Source organism: Varanus komodoensis, unplaced genomic scaffold (genome assembly GCF_004798865.1).
Source record: "Varanus komodoensis strain SLA01 unplaced genomic scaffold, ASM479886v1 scaffold107, whole genome shotgun sequence".
In the NCBI taxonomy this organism is placed as follows: Eukaryota; Metazoa; Chordata; class Lepidosauria; order Squamata; family Varanidae; genus Varanus; species Varanus komodoensis.
This window is the reverse complement of record NW_025335305.1, coordinates 876,186-892,449: the sequence shown is the minus strand read 5'-3', so window position 1 is coordinate 892,449 and position 16,264 is coordinate 876,186. Positions and strand designations below refer to the sequence as shown.

General features: G+C 48.8%; 1 protein-coding gene across 1 annotated transcript in view; it reads left to right on the top strand.

Moving 5' to 3' along the window:
- Positions 1-4,420: 4,420 nt before the first annotated feature.
- The window catches only part of LOC123018018 (von Willebrand factor A domain-containing protein 7-like), a 33,301-nt gene continuing 21,457 nt past the window's right edge, over positions 4,421-16,264 (top strand). Inside the window, exons 1-9 of the mRNA XM_044419757.1 lie at positions 4,421-4,673; positions 5,556-5,678; positions 6,869-7,048; positions 7,328-7,403; positions 7,934-8,025; positions 9,106-9,270; positions 9,558-9,767; positions 10,345-10,483; positions 12,062-12,198. Coding sequence (XP_044275692.1) covers positions 4,421-4,673; positions 5,556-5,678; positions 6,869-7,048; positions 7,328-7,403; positions 7,934-8,025; positions 9,106-9,270; positions 9,558-9,767; positions 10,345-10,483; positions 12,062-12,198 — 1,375 coding nt within the window. The remainder of the gene's footprint in view (positions 4,674-5,555; positions 5,679-6,868; positions 7,049-7,327; positions 7,404-7,933; positions 8,026-9,105; positions 9,271-9,557; positions 9,768-10,344; positions 10,484-12,061; positions 12,199-16,264) is intronic.

The window sequence follows — 16,264 nt, the reverse complement described above, 5'->3', positions numbered from 1 at the left end:
CCCTCTTTTTTGGTGATATGAAAGCAGGCATCTTCATGCAGGGAGCACTGTTTTAAGGAATTCAAATATATACGTAGCTAGGGATGAATGAGGGATTTGGGGGATGGGAATTCTTGAATTCCCTGGACTTGGCTCCCTGGGCTCTGGCCCACTTTCTTGTGGCCTTGAGTCAGGCTTCCTGGTGGCCAAACTTCTCTTGTGGCCATGAGTCTGACTGGGCAATCACACTGTGCTTACCAGGAACCAGGCCTTTGTGGAAGCTCTACGAGCAGCAACCCCCATCCATGCACGTGGCTTGTAGCGTTTATTTACACTGCATGTGCTGCAGAAACATAGAAATGGAGCAAGTCAGAAGGGACCTCCCGGGCCATCTAGTCTGACCCCTGGCTCCAGCCGGCTCTGCTCATGACATGTCCACCATCTGCATGTCTAGCCTATCCTTGAACACCATCACTGATGGGGTCTTAACCTCCTCCCGTAGAAGCCCATTCCATACCCTCGGGCTCCTAACTGTCAGGAAGTACTTCCTGGCATCCAAATTGAACCTTGGTTCCTTGAGCTTGGCTTCATTGGAGCACATCCTGCCTTCCTCTGCAGGGGAGAACAGGTCTCTACCCACCTCCGTGTGACATCCCCTCACATACCTGTATGTCACCAAGAGATTCCCTTGGATTCTCCTCTTCTCCAGGCTGAAAAGGCCCATTTCCCTCAGTCTCGCCTCATACAGCTTCCCTGCAAACCGGTCACCAACCTTGTGGGCCTTCACTGCACTGACTCTAACCCAGCTATATCCTTCCTGCAATGAGGGGCCGAAGACTGAACACAATAGTCCAGTTGCGGGCACACCAGAGTCATGTAGAGTGGCAGTAATACCTCTCTCGATCTAGAAGCCACACTTCTGGCTATGCAACCAAGGGAGGCATTCGACCTCTTGACTGCCGCGTCACGCTGCTGACTCATTGCAGGCCGGTTGAGCCTGCAGTTGACCAGCACCTGAGGTCCCTTTTTGGTTGTACTGCCAGCAACCCAGAAGAAGGTTGCTGGCAGTACAACCAGAATTCTGCAAGTGTTCGTGGACATCTTCTCAACTTGGCTCCCTTCCTTGGACAGGACCATGCCCAAGAAGAAGTCCAACAAACTGAAGAGGGACAGCTTCCAGTGAAGATCATTGCAACCCTGATATTTCCTCCTAGGAGAATAAAACTACTATTTAAAAGAGAGAGATCCAAATATCACCTCTAATTGGGGGAAGAGGCCCCAGTCTTTGAATCTGCATCTTTTTATAAATGATTACTGGAGCTTACAGGCAAAGAATGGCTGATTAAGTAAACCAGTGTGGGGAATTCAGCAGTGAACCGACTTTGCTTCATGGTCCTCGCTGTCTCCCTACGATGGCCAGAACAAGTTGCTTCATCCCTACAAGCAGGGCGGCTCTGGGATGTTCTGCTGGTGCCCCCTCCCATCCCAGGTGCAAAAGCTGAATGGACTGGTCGCTGCATCTTTCTTCATCCCTGGGAATATGACGGCCTCCTTAGCTGGACCCGACGGCAGCAGGGTGCACGGCAGGCGAAGCGGCAGATGGGTCTCTGTTTCGATGCTTTGCTGTCACAAGAAGCAGTTGGATGAACCACCATGCCCAATCGAGAGGCCAGCCCTGCCTACCAGTGGGGCCACCGGAACAGGACTTTAGGGCAGCCATCCAGAGGCCTACCCAGGTGAATTGGTAGGAGGGCCCCCAAATTCAACAACCTCGGCTTGCCACATGGTTAAGAAAGCAATGCCATCGATAGAGTGGGTAGGGCGTCACCCCGGGGTTTAAAATTGCATAACTGCATCACTGAGCCATACTGTGCATTTACTTATTTACTAGAATTATTATTATTATTATTATTATTATTATTATTATTATTATTATTATTATAACATTTCTATGCCGCCCCTTGCCGAAACCTCGGGGCGGCTTACAACATGATAAAATACATTGAAATACAATAGTACATAATAAATTACCATTAAATATAAAAATACAAAAAATACATTGATTTACAAATATAAAATTAAAATTATCAGTATAAAATAAAAATATAGGAGGAGAAAGAGAAGGAAGAAGAAGTTGCCCTGGCCAGATCATATGTTTTAACAATTGAAATGATGTTTAAATAAAAAGGTCTTTACCTGGCGCCAAAAAACCAGTAACGATGGTGCCAGGCGGACCTCTTTGGGGAGTGAATTCCATAGGTTGGGCGCCACTGCAGAGAAAGCCCTCCTCCGAGTACTTACTCTCCCAATTTCTTTCACGGAGGGTTCCCGGAGAAGGGACTCTCCTGCAGATCTCAGAGGGCGGTCGGGCATATACGGACGTAAGCGCTCGTTCAGGTAGCGAGGACCCAAGCCGTTTAGGGCTTTGTAGGTCATAATCAACACCTTGAATTGGGCCCGGGCTTCAATGGGAAGCCAGTGAAGCTGACGGAGGACTGGAGTTAAGCTGACGGAGGACTGGAGAATAACCCCTGCATCTCTTTCCCCAAGTAAAGACTTCTTGCCAGAAATATGTAAACAATCAAAACTCAAGTTTAAGTTCTCCGATTTCCAATTGAAAGCCTGTTTCATCTTGTGTCCAAATCAGTGTACCATCTTTTGTTCCTTCTGTTTTCACATGTGTATGTTTTCCTCCATATCTCCCCCAACAGATGTGTCTATGGTGCACATCTTTGAAATATATGCATTATTTGCTCCTTGATTGAGAATCATAGAAACAAAGCAAGTCAAAAGGATCCTCCTGGGCCATCTAGTCTGACCCCCTGCTCCAGCCAGCTCCGCTCGTGTAATCCCCAACATGTGGTTGTCTAGTCTTGCCTTGAACATGCTCATCAATGGGGCTTCAACCACCTCCCTTGGAAGCCCACTCCATATCCAAGAGGTCCTAACTGTCAGGAAGAATTTCCTGACATCCAACCTGAAGCCTGGTTCCTTGAGCTTTGCCCCACTGGAATGTGTCCTGCCCTCCACTGCAGGGAAGCACAGGACATGGCCCTCCGCCACATGACATCCCCTCACCTGCCTATAAGTTGCTAAAAGATCCCCTCAGAGTCTCCTCTTCCCAGGCTGAAAAGACCCAGTTCCCTCCATCTCTCCTCATATGTCATCCTTCCCAGCCCGAATACCATCCTTGTGGCCCTGCGCTGGACCGATTCTAACCTCTCTCGATGAAAGAGTGTTTATGCGACCTTTTCAGGCACATTTTAAAATGTGTAACCCCTGCTGAATCCACTGGGAGTGGGTTGTTTCATGAGTCACACTGCAGGTTCAGGAATATAGGAACTCTGAGTGCAGCGTCAGCCCAGCAGGTGTAAATACTTCCCCGAATCAGACTGAACTGCATTTCCTGTGCACCCTTTCTTGCTGCCTGCCTGCAAGTCCTTCCTTCAATGCCATAAATTTCCCTATTGCAGGGAAACTTCCCTATTGATGTCAACAAAACAGAAGTTACCAATTTTAGAATAAAGCAGGTCACTTAACATCATTTCTGAAAATGCAACTTGTCCAGATACATAATAAATGGAACAGCAGAGCTGGTCTCATTCGACCTGTGCACTGTGAGGCAGGCTGTCTTGCACTTTGCACTGTGTCACAGACTGGAATTCACTCGGTGCAGCTTTCCCCAGTCAGGGCTGGCCCTTCCACGAGTGAGACAGCCACCCCAGAGGGGGCTTGTAGCCCCTCCGTGATTCCCCCTGCACACCCCAGCTAGCCTGCCGCCTAAAGATGACCCCGTTCTTCTGCCAAGAGTCAAGATTTGGCTGCCAACCTGGTCGGCTGGCACACACGAACAGAAGGCCATCCTCATGGCTTCCACTCCTTGAGGGGGGGAACCCTCTCATGCAGCAGATTTCGGGTGCCACAAAGGGCCAGGAAATGGTAAGTTGCTTAATTTATTACGGTGGCCTTTCTTTTACTGCCAGGGAGGGGTGCGGTTGCCTGTGCAGTATCCTGCCTCAGGCACTTGAACAAATTGGCCAGAGACCAACGGGGATGTCATCCTCCGGGACCAAAATGCTTGGGGCAGGTTCTGCTACCTGTCATGCCATTCTCAGAGGCATGGAAGTCCTGGCAGAAGAAAAGTAGCAAAGTGACAGAACTGGGCTCTGTCTGTGCCGCACCTAATATCTACCCTTTAGCTGAGAGGGGCAGCAATTAATCACCAAGGATGGCAAGGTTGGCCTGGGAGCCAGGCTTTCCTGGGCCCTTTGACAGGTATTCTAGATGCAGGAGGAAATGGACTGAATAGGTGGGGGGGACTTTCCCTTGCTGCTCCTCAGCTATTTAACTGCAAGCGCAGGACGTGCTTCAGAGGCAGCCCGGCAGTCGGAGCGAGGCAGGACAGAGGCCCCGCTTTTCTCCGCCTGCCGCCTCCCAAGCCATGCCGCTTGCCAGGCATCTCTGCTTGCTCCTCTGCATGGGAGTCGCGAATGGATTCCGCCCCAACCACGAATCCGGGGACATCGCTCCATCTGACTTCACGGATGCTGATATCACGGAAATAGGAGTGCTGCGGGCTGTGGCCTGGTACCTGGAGAGGAACCCCTTGCCCGGAAAACCTCCCATGAGCCCCGGGCAGCTAGAAAATATGGTGCCGCTGAACGCTACTGGGCTCTTCAAGGCTTATTTCCAAGGTAGGGGATGGAAGAGAGTAGCTCAGTGAGCAGAACACCTGCTTGCAAGCAGAGGGTGCCAGGTGATTATTACATTGCACCTCTTCCTCTTGCAAGGAGACCAAGGTGGCTCTCGCCATTCTTTCCTCCGTTTTCTCCTCAGAACCCTTTGTGCTCAGTTCGGCTGAATGGCCCCAGCAACCCAGTGCACTTCATGACCAAGGCGGGACTAGAATCCAGATCTTCCAAGTCCCAGTCCCTCATTCGGGCACCCACAAAACATTGGCCCTATAGCTTCCCTATAATCTTCTCTAAAACATGAGACCTCTCTAGCCCTCCCAGTGGACCCAGGTGTCATGGTACTGAGTCTGAGCCTTCCACCATTAAAGCCCTAGTGCAGAATTGGCAGGCTCTGTTAGCAGCTCCAGCCAGCTCTGGACCTGGCATCAGCCTGAGTGAGGTAGGCACCACCAGAGGCAGATGCCGGAGGAGGGCAGGGCCCTGGGTGCACCACACAGCTGGCCTTGCACCCCCAGAATGACCCTGGTGCAGTGGAGGATGCTGTCCCACCCCTAGTGTCAAGGAAAGTCCCATCAGCTTCTGCCTGAAGAACTGTGAGTTGGGGACATCTTGGTAAGGCTGACCCAACAACTCCACCCACCACAGCCTATTTGCACTGATCTGACCCTCACCTCAGTAATGCCTAAGAGAAGACTTGAGCGTATGATTCCATCTTGCTAGAAGGCTCTGAAGATCCTTTAAGGGTCTCCAGCCCCTCATTCCATCCTTGTCCTCCCCACAATCAGGCTTCCAGAATGGAAGGATCCCTCTTGTACAATTGTATGTGCAGATCTAAGGTTCTATCATCTTCATAAACGGAGTTTCCCATTCCTTCCCATGCAGCTGACATCTCTCCCAGCCGGTTAATCAAAGCCATCCAGGAAATTGTTAATGGGAATAACCAAGTGGAGAGGTACCACAAACATGACAGCAGCTTCTTCTTCTATTGCGAAGAGATCCCCAAAAGTAAGGACTATTCTGCCTTAAGAGATGTGGAGCTATGCTTGGGGTGAGGTGTGTAGCTGACCTCAGTCGCAAATGAAAGTGGGGGGCACGTCTTGTCGGTTTGCAGGGCGGTAGTCACGCTAGTCTGTGGCAGCAGAAGTGGAGCTCGGGTGTCACCATTAAGAACAACACACAAAGCGTAGCATTCGCTTTTGCAGACAATGGTCCAGTTCATCAGATGCATGAAAGGTTATCCTGACCTGGCCAGTACGTACACACCTGGTAGCGGGGATGGTGTGGAACTGGGTAAAGCAGTGAGCTCAGAAGGAAACATGAAAAACTTAGCAAGGCACAAAAATCAAAAATTAAAGCGAAACAACGGGAGTGCCATCACCAGGCTAAAAAGGGATTTGTAAAGCTAATAAATGTTCATTTTAAAAGCAACAGAATTAAAGGCTTGCTGGGAAAGTATCCAAACACCAGCGGAGCACCCTGTCCTCTGCCAAGTAAAGAGGGGGGAAATTTAAACCAGGCTCAGACACGCTGGTTCAGGAAGATGGGAGCTGCAGTCCAGAGATGGGCAGCTTTGGAACAACCGAGGGTCCATTTTCGCTCTGCACATTCCACAGGGAGAGCACCAGAGTGGGGGATCAGCAGCAAACTGCTCTGAAGTGCCCCACGGTGCAGAGGCACTTCTATTTATGCCACCTCCAAATCTGGTACCCTGGCATAGTGCCAGAGGCCACAAGGGACCCATGCAATGCACGCTGCCCACCTCCAGGGTAGTCCAACAGATCAGGGGGGCACCAGCTCAGGGAAGCCTGATGTAAGGCCCCAGACAAGCCTCTCTTGTGCCTTGCCACCAAAGGCAAGAGGGCCCGACCAAGGACTCCTTTGCCCAGCCATGGAACATGAGCTTTGCCAGCTAGCTTGCTTGCACGGGAGTCCCCCATCCTCTGGAGGTTCTGGAGGGCCTCTGGGCAGGACACCCACCATGGATCTCCCCATCTCTAGCTGTGCATTAGCATCCTTATCAGCCACGGCTGGTCTTCCTCCTGCATGCCAGGCAGAGAAGCCACGGACGACATCCAATGCTCCTCACCATCACTGCTGCCTGGGCCAGAGTAACAGGTAACGTGGCATGCATTTGTGGGTGGAGGAGGGGTGGGGGGACTGGTCTGAACTGGCTCTTCTCTGCTATTCGTTCCAAGGTATCAAGCAACTCCAAAACCTGCAGGAATCTGTGCTGTCTGCCATGAAAGGTACCGTGAACTCATCAGGTTTGGCATCGGCTCGTCTAAGTGCCGGGATGGCTCTCCATGTGCAGCAGAAATTCTACAGCAACACCAACTGGGTGGAGATGAGGAAAGGAGAAACTTACAGACACCTGTGTAAGTGATGATAATTGTGGAAAACCTGGAATGGACTCTGCCTTGCTTTCAGTGGAAGCTTTTGCTTGACACACTGTGATCCCCTTGCAAGTTATTGTGTTCATATATTAAAAAGTTTTATATGTCTGTGTGTTTAATGTATACTCCCACCTTTCTACTTATGGGCTGAAATCAGGTTACAGAATAAGAATAAACCCATGAAATCTGCTGAAATGCAGACTTAAGTGGCTTCCCACTGTGCCTAAAATGGAATCTTTCCCCATTTCATGTGCCCTACAGTGAGCCCGACAAGTCCTGCTTTCCCCGTTGCCCCAGCCTCTATGGAAACCTGCCGTGACTGCATCCCAGAACCAAGGTAAGTTCACAATCAAATACTCTGATCCAGGAGCAGGTAACCATTTCTCTCTGCAGAGCCCGAATCCCTTTGTGAGTAACCTGCCAGTTGGTGATGAGCAGATGCAAGGCCCCTGCCAGGGGAAGGTGAACCACCCCTTTTCGCCATTCTGGCACCCTCTTATCTCGTTCTGCCAGCCAGATTCCCTCTTGCCTCACTTTCTGTGGGCTGCCAAGGATGGAGCCCTTGCAGGAATTCTGAGCTGCTCACCCGCAGAAGGACTTTTGAAATCAGGCTGAGGGCCACGTGTGGCCTTTGGGCTGCAGCTTGCTCAGCCCAAACTGTGGAGTATGTTGGCTGCCCCTATTTACCACAAGAGAGAGGGAATCCTGGTGGCCGTCCCAGGTCTGGCGGCAGTACTGTTTTTATCTTTAGCAAATAACCAGTGTGGGTTAGGATGTGCGATCTTAGTCCTTGGGAATCTACCCTCAGCCAGAATATTCATCCCAAATGGCACTTCAAGCTTTTTTTTTCCCCAAATTCTCTTGTAGAAACCAGTACCGGTGTGAGGAAAACATATTAGTGAATGGCCTGCTCACTAGTGGATATAAGGTATCATCAACATGCAGGATGAAACAAAGGGGTAAGACCACCTATCATTGCCAGGAGAGAGAGAGAGAGAGAGAGAGAGAGAGAGAGAGAGAGAGAGAGAGAGAGAGAGAGAGAGAGAGAGATATTTGCCAGTCTCTATGCACTTTTGTTAGAGGGGGCATGAATACATGGAAGACAGATCTAGAGCTGGAGACCAGACAGCCAATTTCTCAGTTCCCTGTGGGACTCCATCTGGCTGTTGACACCGGCTATGGGATGGGTCAGTTCCATAAAGGAAACCACAGTCTTGAGTTTACAAGCTGAGCATTGCTGTCAAGGTCAGGACATTTTGGAGGGCTTCCATTCACAAGGTTGCCATAAGTCAGAGCCAACACGGCAACGCATAATGACGAGGCTCACTCAGTGGCAGTAAGAGCTTTGATCTAAAAATAAATGTAAGTATTTTGGCCCCACGCCTTCCGCCTAGCCCTCACACCGCCGCAGTGTGGTCCCATGGGCTTCTCCAAAATTGAATCCAGCTCTTGAGTGGACAGGCCATTGATGGTTCCAGCACGGCCCTCTGCCTGCTCTTATGTCCTCCAGGAGCTGAGGAGTATCTGAGCAATCGCTAAAACTCTCTTTATCAAAGCATGGGGATGGGCAGACTGGAACGCAGAGATGCAGTTCATGCCCTCCCCAACTTTCCCAACCTGCAGGAACAGCTGCTATGAGGAACCCTTCAACATCCCAAGCAGATGGAATGGGATCGATCCATATAAGATTGTTGTTTTTTCTAAGAATGTGAACTGACCTTGGGTCTGGCTTACGTCACACGGGGGCATGCCCAGTCCCAGACTGAGCAGATGTAAAGGCTAAATGCAGACCTCGATACATAAATGAAAGACAGAGAGGGCTCCCACAGTGGTATATTTCTGATTTAGACCAGCCATTACTTTAACCCATTCCTGTATTTCACATGTGACTCTGGAGTGGGCAGAAAGGGAACCTCTGTGTGATTTGGATTTTGGCTCCCGTAACCGCTTGCAAACATGGCCAGTGCGGCAGGAGTACTATAGACCTACCTTCTGTTCACTTCGGGCCTATGCCATCTTTTACTCTGTCCTTTCTACAGGCAAATGTGGACATGGTGGGAGAGATGATGTGACCCAAAGTTTTCCTCCCACTGGCGGCATCAACAAAGAGACTTCAAACCCCCTGCTCTCCCCACACTATTACTTCCACCAGCAAGCAGCTGAATTAGCCATCCAAGCAACAAGGGACTTCTTTGTAGGAGATGGTAAGCCCTCAAGGGAGCTGGGTTTTGAAAACCTGCCACAGCGTCCTGCTCCCATCCCTGGAGAAGAGCGGCCCAGTGGCTGGAAATAATGAAATGTGCATTCCAACACTTCTGGATGGGCCTAGGTGAAGGGAAGCTGGTCTAGGAGCTATGAACAAAAACCATCCCTGTATCTTCAGCTTTCCTTCCTTTGCCAGTAACTCGAAGGCAACCAATTACCCCTTACCGCTGGAGATGCAGTTGGATGCAACACAGACATAACCTGACTTTGCTCTCTCTCTGCCCAGGACCTAGTCTCATTAACCAGATAGGCCATGATACGTTCAAGGCCTTTTTGAACTTGGAAGGCTACTCCCTCACCTTTGTGATAGATACAACGGGCAGCATGTCAGAGGAAATCCAGCAGGTCAAAACAACATGCATCAAAATGCTCCAGAACTATTTTGGCTCCCCGGATGCTCCCTTTAACTACATTGTTGTGCCCTTCAATGACCCAGGTGAGGAAGCAACAGAACGAGTGTGATTCTCTCCAAACTAGTCTGGTATGGAATTGCCCTCCTTCATCTTTTCTGCTGTTACCAGGAAGCAAAATCACATCACGGCTGACCTGTTGGTGTTTTTGCGGTAAGAACAGCCTCCCAGTGGTATAGTGGAGGGGCAAATACAGGACCTTTTTCAGCACAGGGACTGACAGAATAACTCCCTCCGAGAAGTGCAGGAGAAGATAGCAAGGCTTTCAAGCTTTACTACTGTTTGTGGCAGATTAGCACTGAGGAAGCCAGAAATAATGAAGTGGAGAAAGGATGCATCTCTCCTTTCTTTGAAGGGGATTCCTACTTCATGATAGCAGTTTAAATAGTAACCTGTCTTTGTGAGAGTGTTTTGCATTTCTGATTATCATAAGCAGATGGAGATCTGTGCTTAAAATTTCATGGGTTGAACCTATGCAGTCAGAAATGAGCACCACTGAATTCTGTGGTGTTCACTCGTAGCTGATTAACTAGTTGTAACTCATCAGGGTTTTATGATTCTATGTCTTTGGGGCTCAGTCTCTACCCATATCTCTCCCGACAGCTGTTGGCCCAGTCTTTCAGACTGATAAGGTGGATGAGATGGAGGCCTTTATCTCGAGCCTCCGTGTTAGTGGTGGTGGTGACTGCCCAGAAATGTCCATGACTGGTCTAAAGTTGGCTCTGCAAGAGAGCTTGCCAAGGTAACCATTCCACCTCATCTTTCTGCCCTGGTTCTTGGTATATATCCCATGGTCTCTTCTCCTCCATCCTAGTATTTGGCTTCAGTTGCACAAGAGGCTGCTGCTTCCTTAAATCTCTCTGCCATTCCCCCCCTTGTGCTACTCCTTTTATTATTTATTAAATTTATATCCCACTTTTCTACCAAAAATGGAACTCAGGTTGGCTAAAACAGCATTCAAGGCAAGGATACTTCTAATTACTTCTCAGATAACTAGTGTGATGGTACCTCTCTCACACTTCTTTCATATCCTTCCTGAAAACATTTTTCTACAAAGCCCTAAAAACTCCAGTCTTCACCCCCACCAACATTTCCCAAGTCTGCATGATTATTTCTTCTCACATTCACCTTGTGCTAATCTCTCTTTGGCCCTTCCCTTCCTTCTGTTTGGCAGTGATCTAGTGGAGCCTGGACCTGAAGGGACACAGTACTGGGACTTCTGGTCACCTGGGATAGCGACATCCCGTGTTAGCCACCTCAGAACTTGCTGTCCCCTCTGCTCTTAGTTGCGATCTTTGTAATAGGTGTGGTAGGCAGAGGCTGACTTTTCTCAGCAACAAAACATGGTTGCAAGCAGAGATGAAGCCCCGGTAGAGCTGAAAGCAGCTAGAATTGGTCTGTTGAAGTGTAGGAGCAACATCTCTGCCAGCACGTTTGGACTCTCCTTGGGGTATGGCTAGTGGGACTTAGCGGATACGCACCTGCATTTCCCATAAGACCATCCCTAGCTAGTCCAGCATATTCTTTCTTCCCAGAGTGGCCAACCAGATACCAAAATGGAGAAAGCACAAGAAGAGCCCTGCTGGATCAGGCCAAGGGTCCATCCGCTCCAGCACTGTGTTCACACAGTGGCAACCAGATGCCCACAGGCAGACCATGGGCAGAACAGCAGGGCAGGATCAGCTCCCCAGCCCCATTGCCGTGCAACTGGCACCCACAGGCATCCTGCCGTTGATACTGGAAGCGTCCTGTGGCCACCGGGACTGCCAGCCTCAGCCAGCCTTCTCCTCCCTGAATTGGACCAGTTCCCCTTTAAAGCCATCCCAGCTGGTGGCCGTCACTGCATCTTGCATTCCACAGTTCACGATGTCCCGTGCGAGGACGTCCTTCCTCTGAGCTGTCCTGAATCTCCCAGCTTCATGGACTGGCCACTTTGGGTTCTCGTATTATGAGAGAGGGAGAAAAGTGTCTAAGCTAGTAAACAGGAAGATTTGAATGATGAAGAGGAGGAACAGGTCCAGAGGGCCTCACCAGTAGACCCTCAGCAACTGCCCAGCAATGCCTACCCTTGAAACACACCCTTTAGATTGTCTTGCATCCCCTGCTATGGGTAAGGTTCTTGCAAAACTAAAGACTTGTATGCTGCTAGGGGCAGGGGCCTTCCAATCCCCACCTTTATGGTTGTTGTGACAGAGCTTGTTCATGATGTAAAGCATCATGTATATCGGTGGTGGTACCTGGGTAGCGATGAATTTGACTGAGCCGTGCCTGTTTCTTATTCAAGGTCACTATCACCCTAACTCCTTTCTGCCTCCTCCAGATCCAAGATTTTCACCTTTACTGATGCTGACGCCAAAGATGAATCACTGCTGGATGAAATCAAAGCCCTGATTGATTCCTCACAGTCTGAGGTGAACTACTTCCTCACAGGGAGTTGTTCCAGCCGGAAACGCAGAAGTATGTAAATATTGGCAGGGGTTCTTAGGTTACTGAGGGAAAGTCAGCAGCCACTGAAAAAATCTTTCTGCCTGACATCAGCCTTGTAGATAAGCCCACAAAAGTGACAAGCATACCATAAACAGGCTGCTGTTGTTGTTAGTCATAAAGTCATGCCCGACCCATTGTTACCCCATGGACAACATTCCTCCAGGTTCTCCTGTCCTCCACCATCCCTCGGGGTCCACCCAAGCCCACACCGACTGCCTCAGCGACTCCATCCAGCCACCTCATCCTCTGCCATCCCCTTCTTTTGCTGTCAATTGTTCCCAGCATCAGGGTCTTCTCCAGGGAGTCCTTCTTTCTCGTTAGGGTGCCAAAGTATTTGAGTTTCATCTTCAGTTCCTGGCCTTCTAAAGAGCAGCCAGGGTTGATCTCCTCTAGGACTGACTGGTTTGATCACCTTGCAGTCCAAGCAGGAGTCTCCTCCAGCACCACAATTCAAAGGCCTCAATCCTTCAGCGCTCATCGTTCCTTATGGTCCAACTTTCACAGCCATACATTGCAACTGGGGAAAGCATAGCCTTGACTATAGGTACTTTTGTTGGCAGGATGATGTCTCTGCTTTTTAGTATGCTGTCTAGATTTGCCATAACTTTCCTCCCCAGGAGCAAGCGTCTTTTAATTTCTTGGCTGCAGTCACTGTCTGCGGTGATCTTGGAGCCCAAGAAAATAAATCTGTCACTACCTCCATTTCTTTCCCATCTATTTGCCAGGAAGTGAATAGGACCAGATGCCGTGATCTTAGTTTCTTAATGTTAAGTTTCAAGCCAACTTTTGTGCTCTCCTCTTTCACCCGCATCAATAGGCTCTTTAGTTCCTCTTCACTTTCTGCCATGAGAGTGGTATAAACAGGCTAGGAAGTGCTAAAAGTACAATCCTATGCGTAGAGACACATGGCTAGCTGGAGAATGCTGGAAGTTGTGGGATTATTCTTTCTAAATGTGCATAGGATCGCACTCAAAGCTAAATGACAGTTTTCCTTTCCTCTGTAGCTGACACCAAGCAGACTGATAGCTGAGAAAGGAGTCCAGCCCATTGAATTCTGGTCACAGCATGGCATTCTGGTCACCTAAGGTGACTGAACGAATTGTTCAGTACACGGTACTGATGCCTGTAATCCAGTCCCTTGTTACCCCAGTAATGCCCAAAGCATGGCTGACGGGAAGTACTTGTTGTTTCTTTCCAACTGACACAGCACATCCCTGCCCAAATCAGAGCTTCACCCATTCCTGCAGCTGTATCAAGGTGAACCGGGCTTCCATAGTGTGTCAATATTGCACAACAGAGACCTGCAAGTCGAGATTCAAATGTGATTCTGGGCTGGCTAAAACAGCTTCCCTGTGAAGCATTTTTGCCTGCAACCAGACGGTTTTAGGTTTACTTTCAGGTTTCCACTTGGTGTAAAGAAATCTTCGCTGAGTCTGCATTGACTGATCCAATCTGCATCAATTTCCTTCTGTATTCCAAGGGTGCAGAATCTCTTTTGCTTCAAGAAAGCAAAAGTTTCAGAGCAAGTCCCAGGTGCTGCCTCCTAGTGGTAGGAGGGGCTAAAGGCTAAGGGGTGAAGCATGAAGTGCTGACATATTTTACCTTTAAGTTCTTCTTGCCAGAAACGAAGCCTTAGAAGAAGGCTTTCCATCTTTTGCAATGAAGAAGGCTGCACAAAAGCCAGGAAGTTCCAATCAGTCTGTGGCCAGGGAAAAAGAGGTGGGGTCAGGGTAAAGGGCATGGTCTTATGGGGAACCCCAAGGAGCGAAGTGGGGCCCCAAATCTAGCTGCACCCCCTGCTGCATCGATCCTCCCAGTGCAGGCGCCACCTTAGAAGAGCCATGCCTTCCCGCAAGAGAGACGAAGAGGAACTAGATGTCTGGATGTGAAAGTGCTTTAATTAAACAGTTTAAAAAACCCTAATGCACTTCTCTAATCGATGGAAATGTTTTATTGAATTAAAGATAAACACCCTAGCTTAAAAGCAGGTCTGGGGTCTGTGGCTGGGATGCTGGTGCCCTATTTTGCATTGATGATAGCAGCTGCTCAGAACTCTTTGTCAGTTCCTTCCCATCAACCTGCCCTGCCTGTTATTTTCCACTCACTTTGTATCATGCTTAAACCAGCCCTGAATATCACAATTCACTCCTGGTAAGCACAAGTGACCAGTACTTCCACACAAGCGACTAAGCTAGTTGGCAGAGAGGCGCAGATGTATCTTCCCAGTCTTCTTGGTTTCCCTGCTAATGACAGAGGAAGAAAAGTCTTTTTTTTTCCCTGAAAAAGGGGCATTTTCATTAGCCAGCTGCAAGGCGAATAGCTTGCATCTCCATGGTGATGGTGGAGGAGAGGATTTCCAGCATGGAAACACAAGTTACTAGCCTCTCACTGGGCCACTAAATAAAATACAGACTAGTAACTTTTACGGATTAATAGACAAGCCTTATTCAAAGAGGGCCCAGATTTTCTAGAAAAATAGTGGAATCTAGTGAGCTAAAGCAAGGGCTGTTTTGAAATGTTGTGCTTCTTCCCCCACCACCATAAAAGGGGATGCTATCAGATTAGACTAGTCCATTCAAGTGCAAAATCATCTAAGTTCAGCATCATTTTCTCAGTGACAGAGAGAGAAGCTGAATCAAGCAGAACACCAGCTTCTCTTTAAAAAGAGTATGTAAGAGGATCCCATTTAGTCCAGCCTGTGGGCACATCTGTGACTCTCAATCTCTTTCTGGTTCTCGGTCTCCTGACCCTAGTCTCATACTGTCCTTTTTCCATGACAGCTTTATTTTTAACTCACACAGAAATCTGTACCAAGGTTGGGGTGCATTTTTCAAATATATGCATTTTAGGACATTTTTTCATGTCTTTAAAATGTGCATGTTATCAAATGTATGTTTTCTTTTGCAAAATGCATCCCGAGCAAGGAAATATGTGGCTTTCCAGACACAAATTGCATTTGGTTTCTCATTCCGTTTCCGGAGGTGCTAAATTGCATAATCGTGCATTAAACTACAAACTTGGTGAACTTGCCACCTATCCTTAATTCTTTTTTTTCTTTACATTAGCCAGACAGATGCTTCCTGCAAGTGATATCAGTGTTCCAACCTTGCATTTAATCAGGTACCTTGTCACCTAGGTGAACAGGAAATAAGCAGGCCGTGGCCTACATTTCTAAGCTAGCTGTTCAGCAGGGGACCTCCTTTCCTTACCAGCCAGCATGGAAACAGAAATTACTACCTTCCTAGCATGCTGCTCAAAAAATGCAGGCCAGTAAGTTTTGCGGGCTTATTTGCAAGGCTGCAGTGGCCTTAGCTGCTGCAACTACCCACGCAGCTACCCAATTCGCATGCAGCCGAAATTGTTCTGCTGTCTTGAGCTATTTCTTCATATGAAATTTACCAAAATAAAGCACTGCTTGCTCTTCTAACTTCAGAAGGCACACTGCAGAGAACTTTTGTATCCCAAAATGTATAAGTTTTGTAGTTATAAAAGAACAGATCACAACAGTACTGTTTTATTGACTTACCTGACGATATCTTAATCCTCCTTCAGGTGATATAACTCAGTAAGGATGGAGGAAAATTTTGTTTGGCTTGCAGTTTAATGCAAAATTACCAAATTCCACATGTTCGAACTAAGGGCAGTATCCCAGTATATTGATCTGTCAGTGCAAATGGCATTGCAGCGGAGGCAGAGTTAGGGGACAGCCCGCTAGGACTGGAGCCCCGAATCCTTAATTTGAAGGCCAGCCACTCCACTACCCTGCTGCCCATGTGCATTGGTTGAAATAAAGGTGCAGTGCCCCTCCTGATCCCACTGGACCAGGCTAGATCTCAGGAAAAGCTTCCTGACTGTCAGAGCAACACGGCAGTGGAACCCGCTGCCCAGAGAGGTGGGGGGCTCTCCCACACACACTGGAGACATTCAAGGAGAAACTGGACAGCCTCCTGAGTCGAGGATGTCGCTTGGGTCCAACCCCCTGCTGTTGCAGGACACCGATGGCCTTCTTGACCCCTTCCAACTCTGCTCTTCTAGG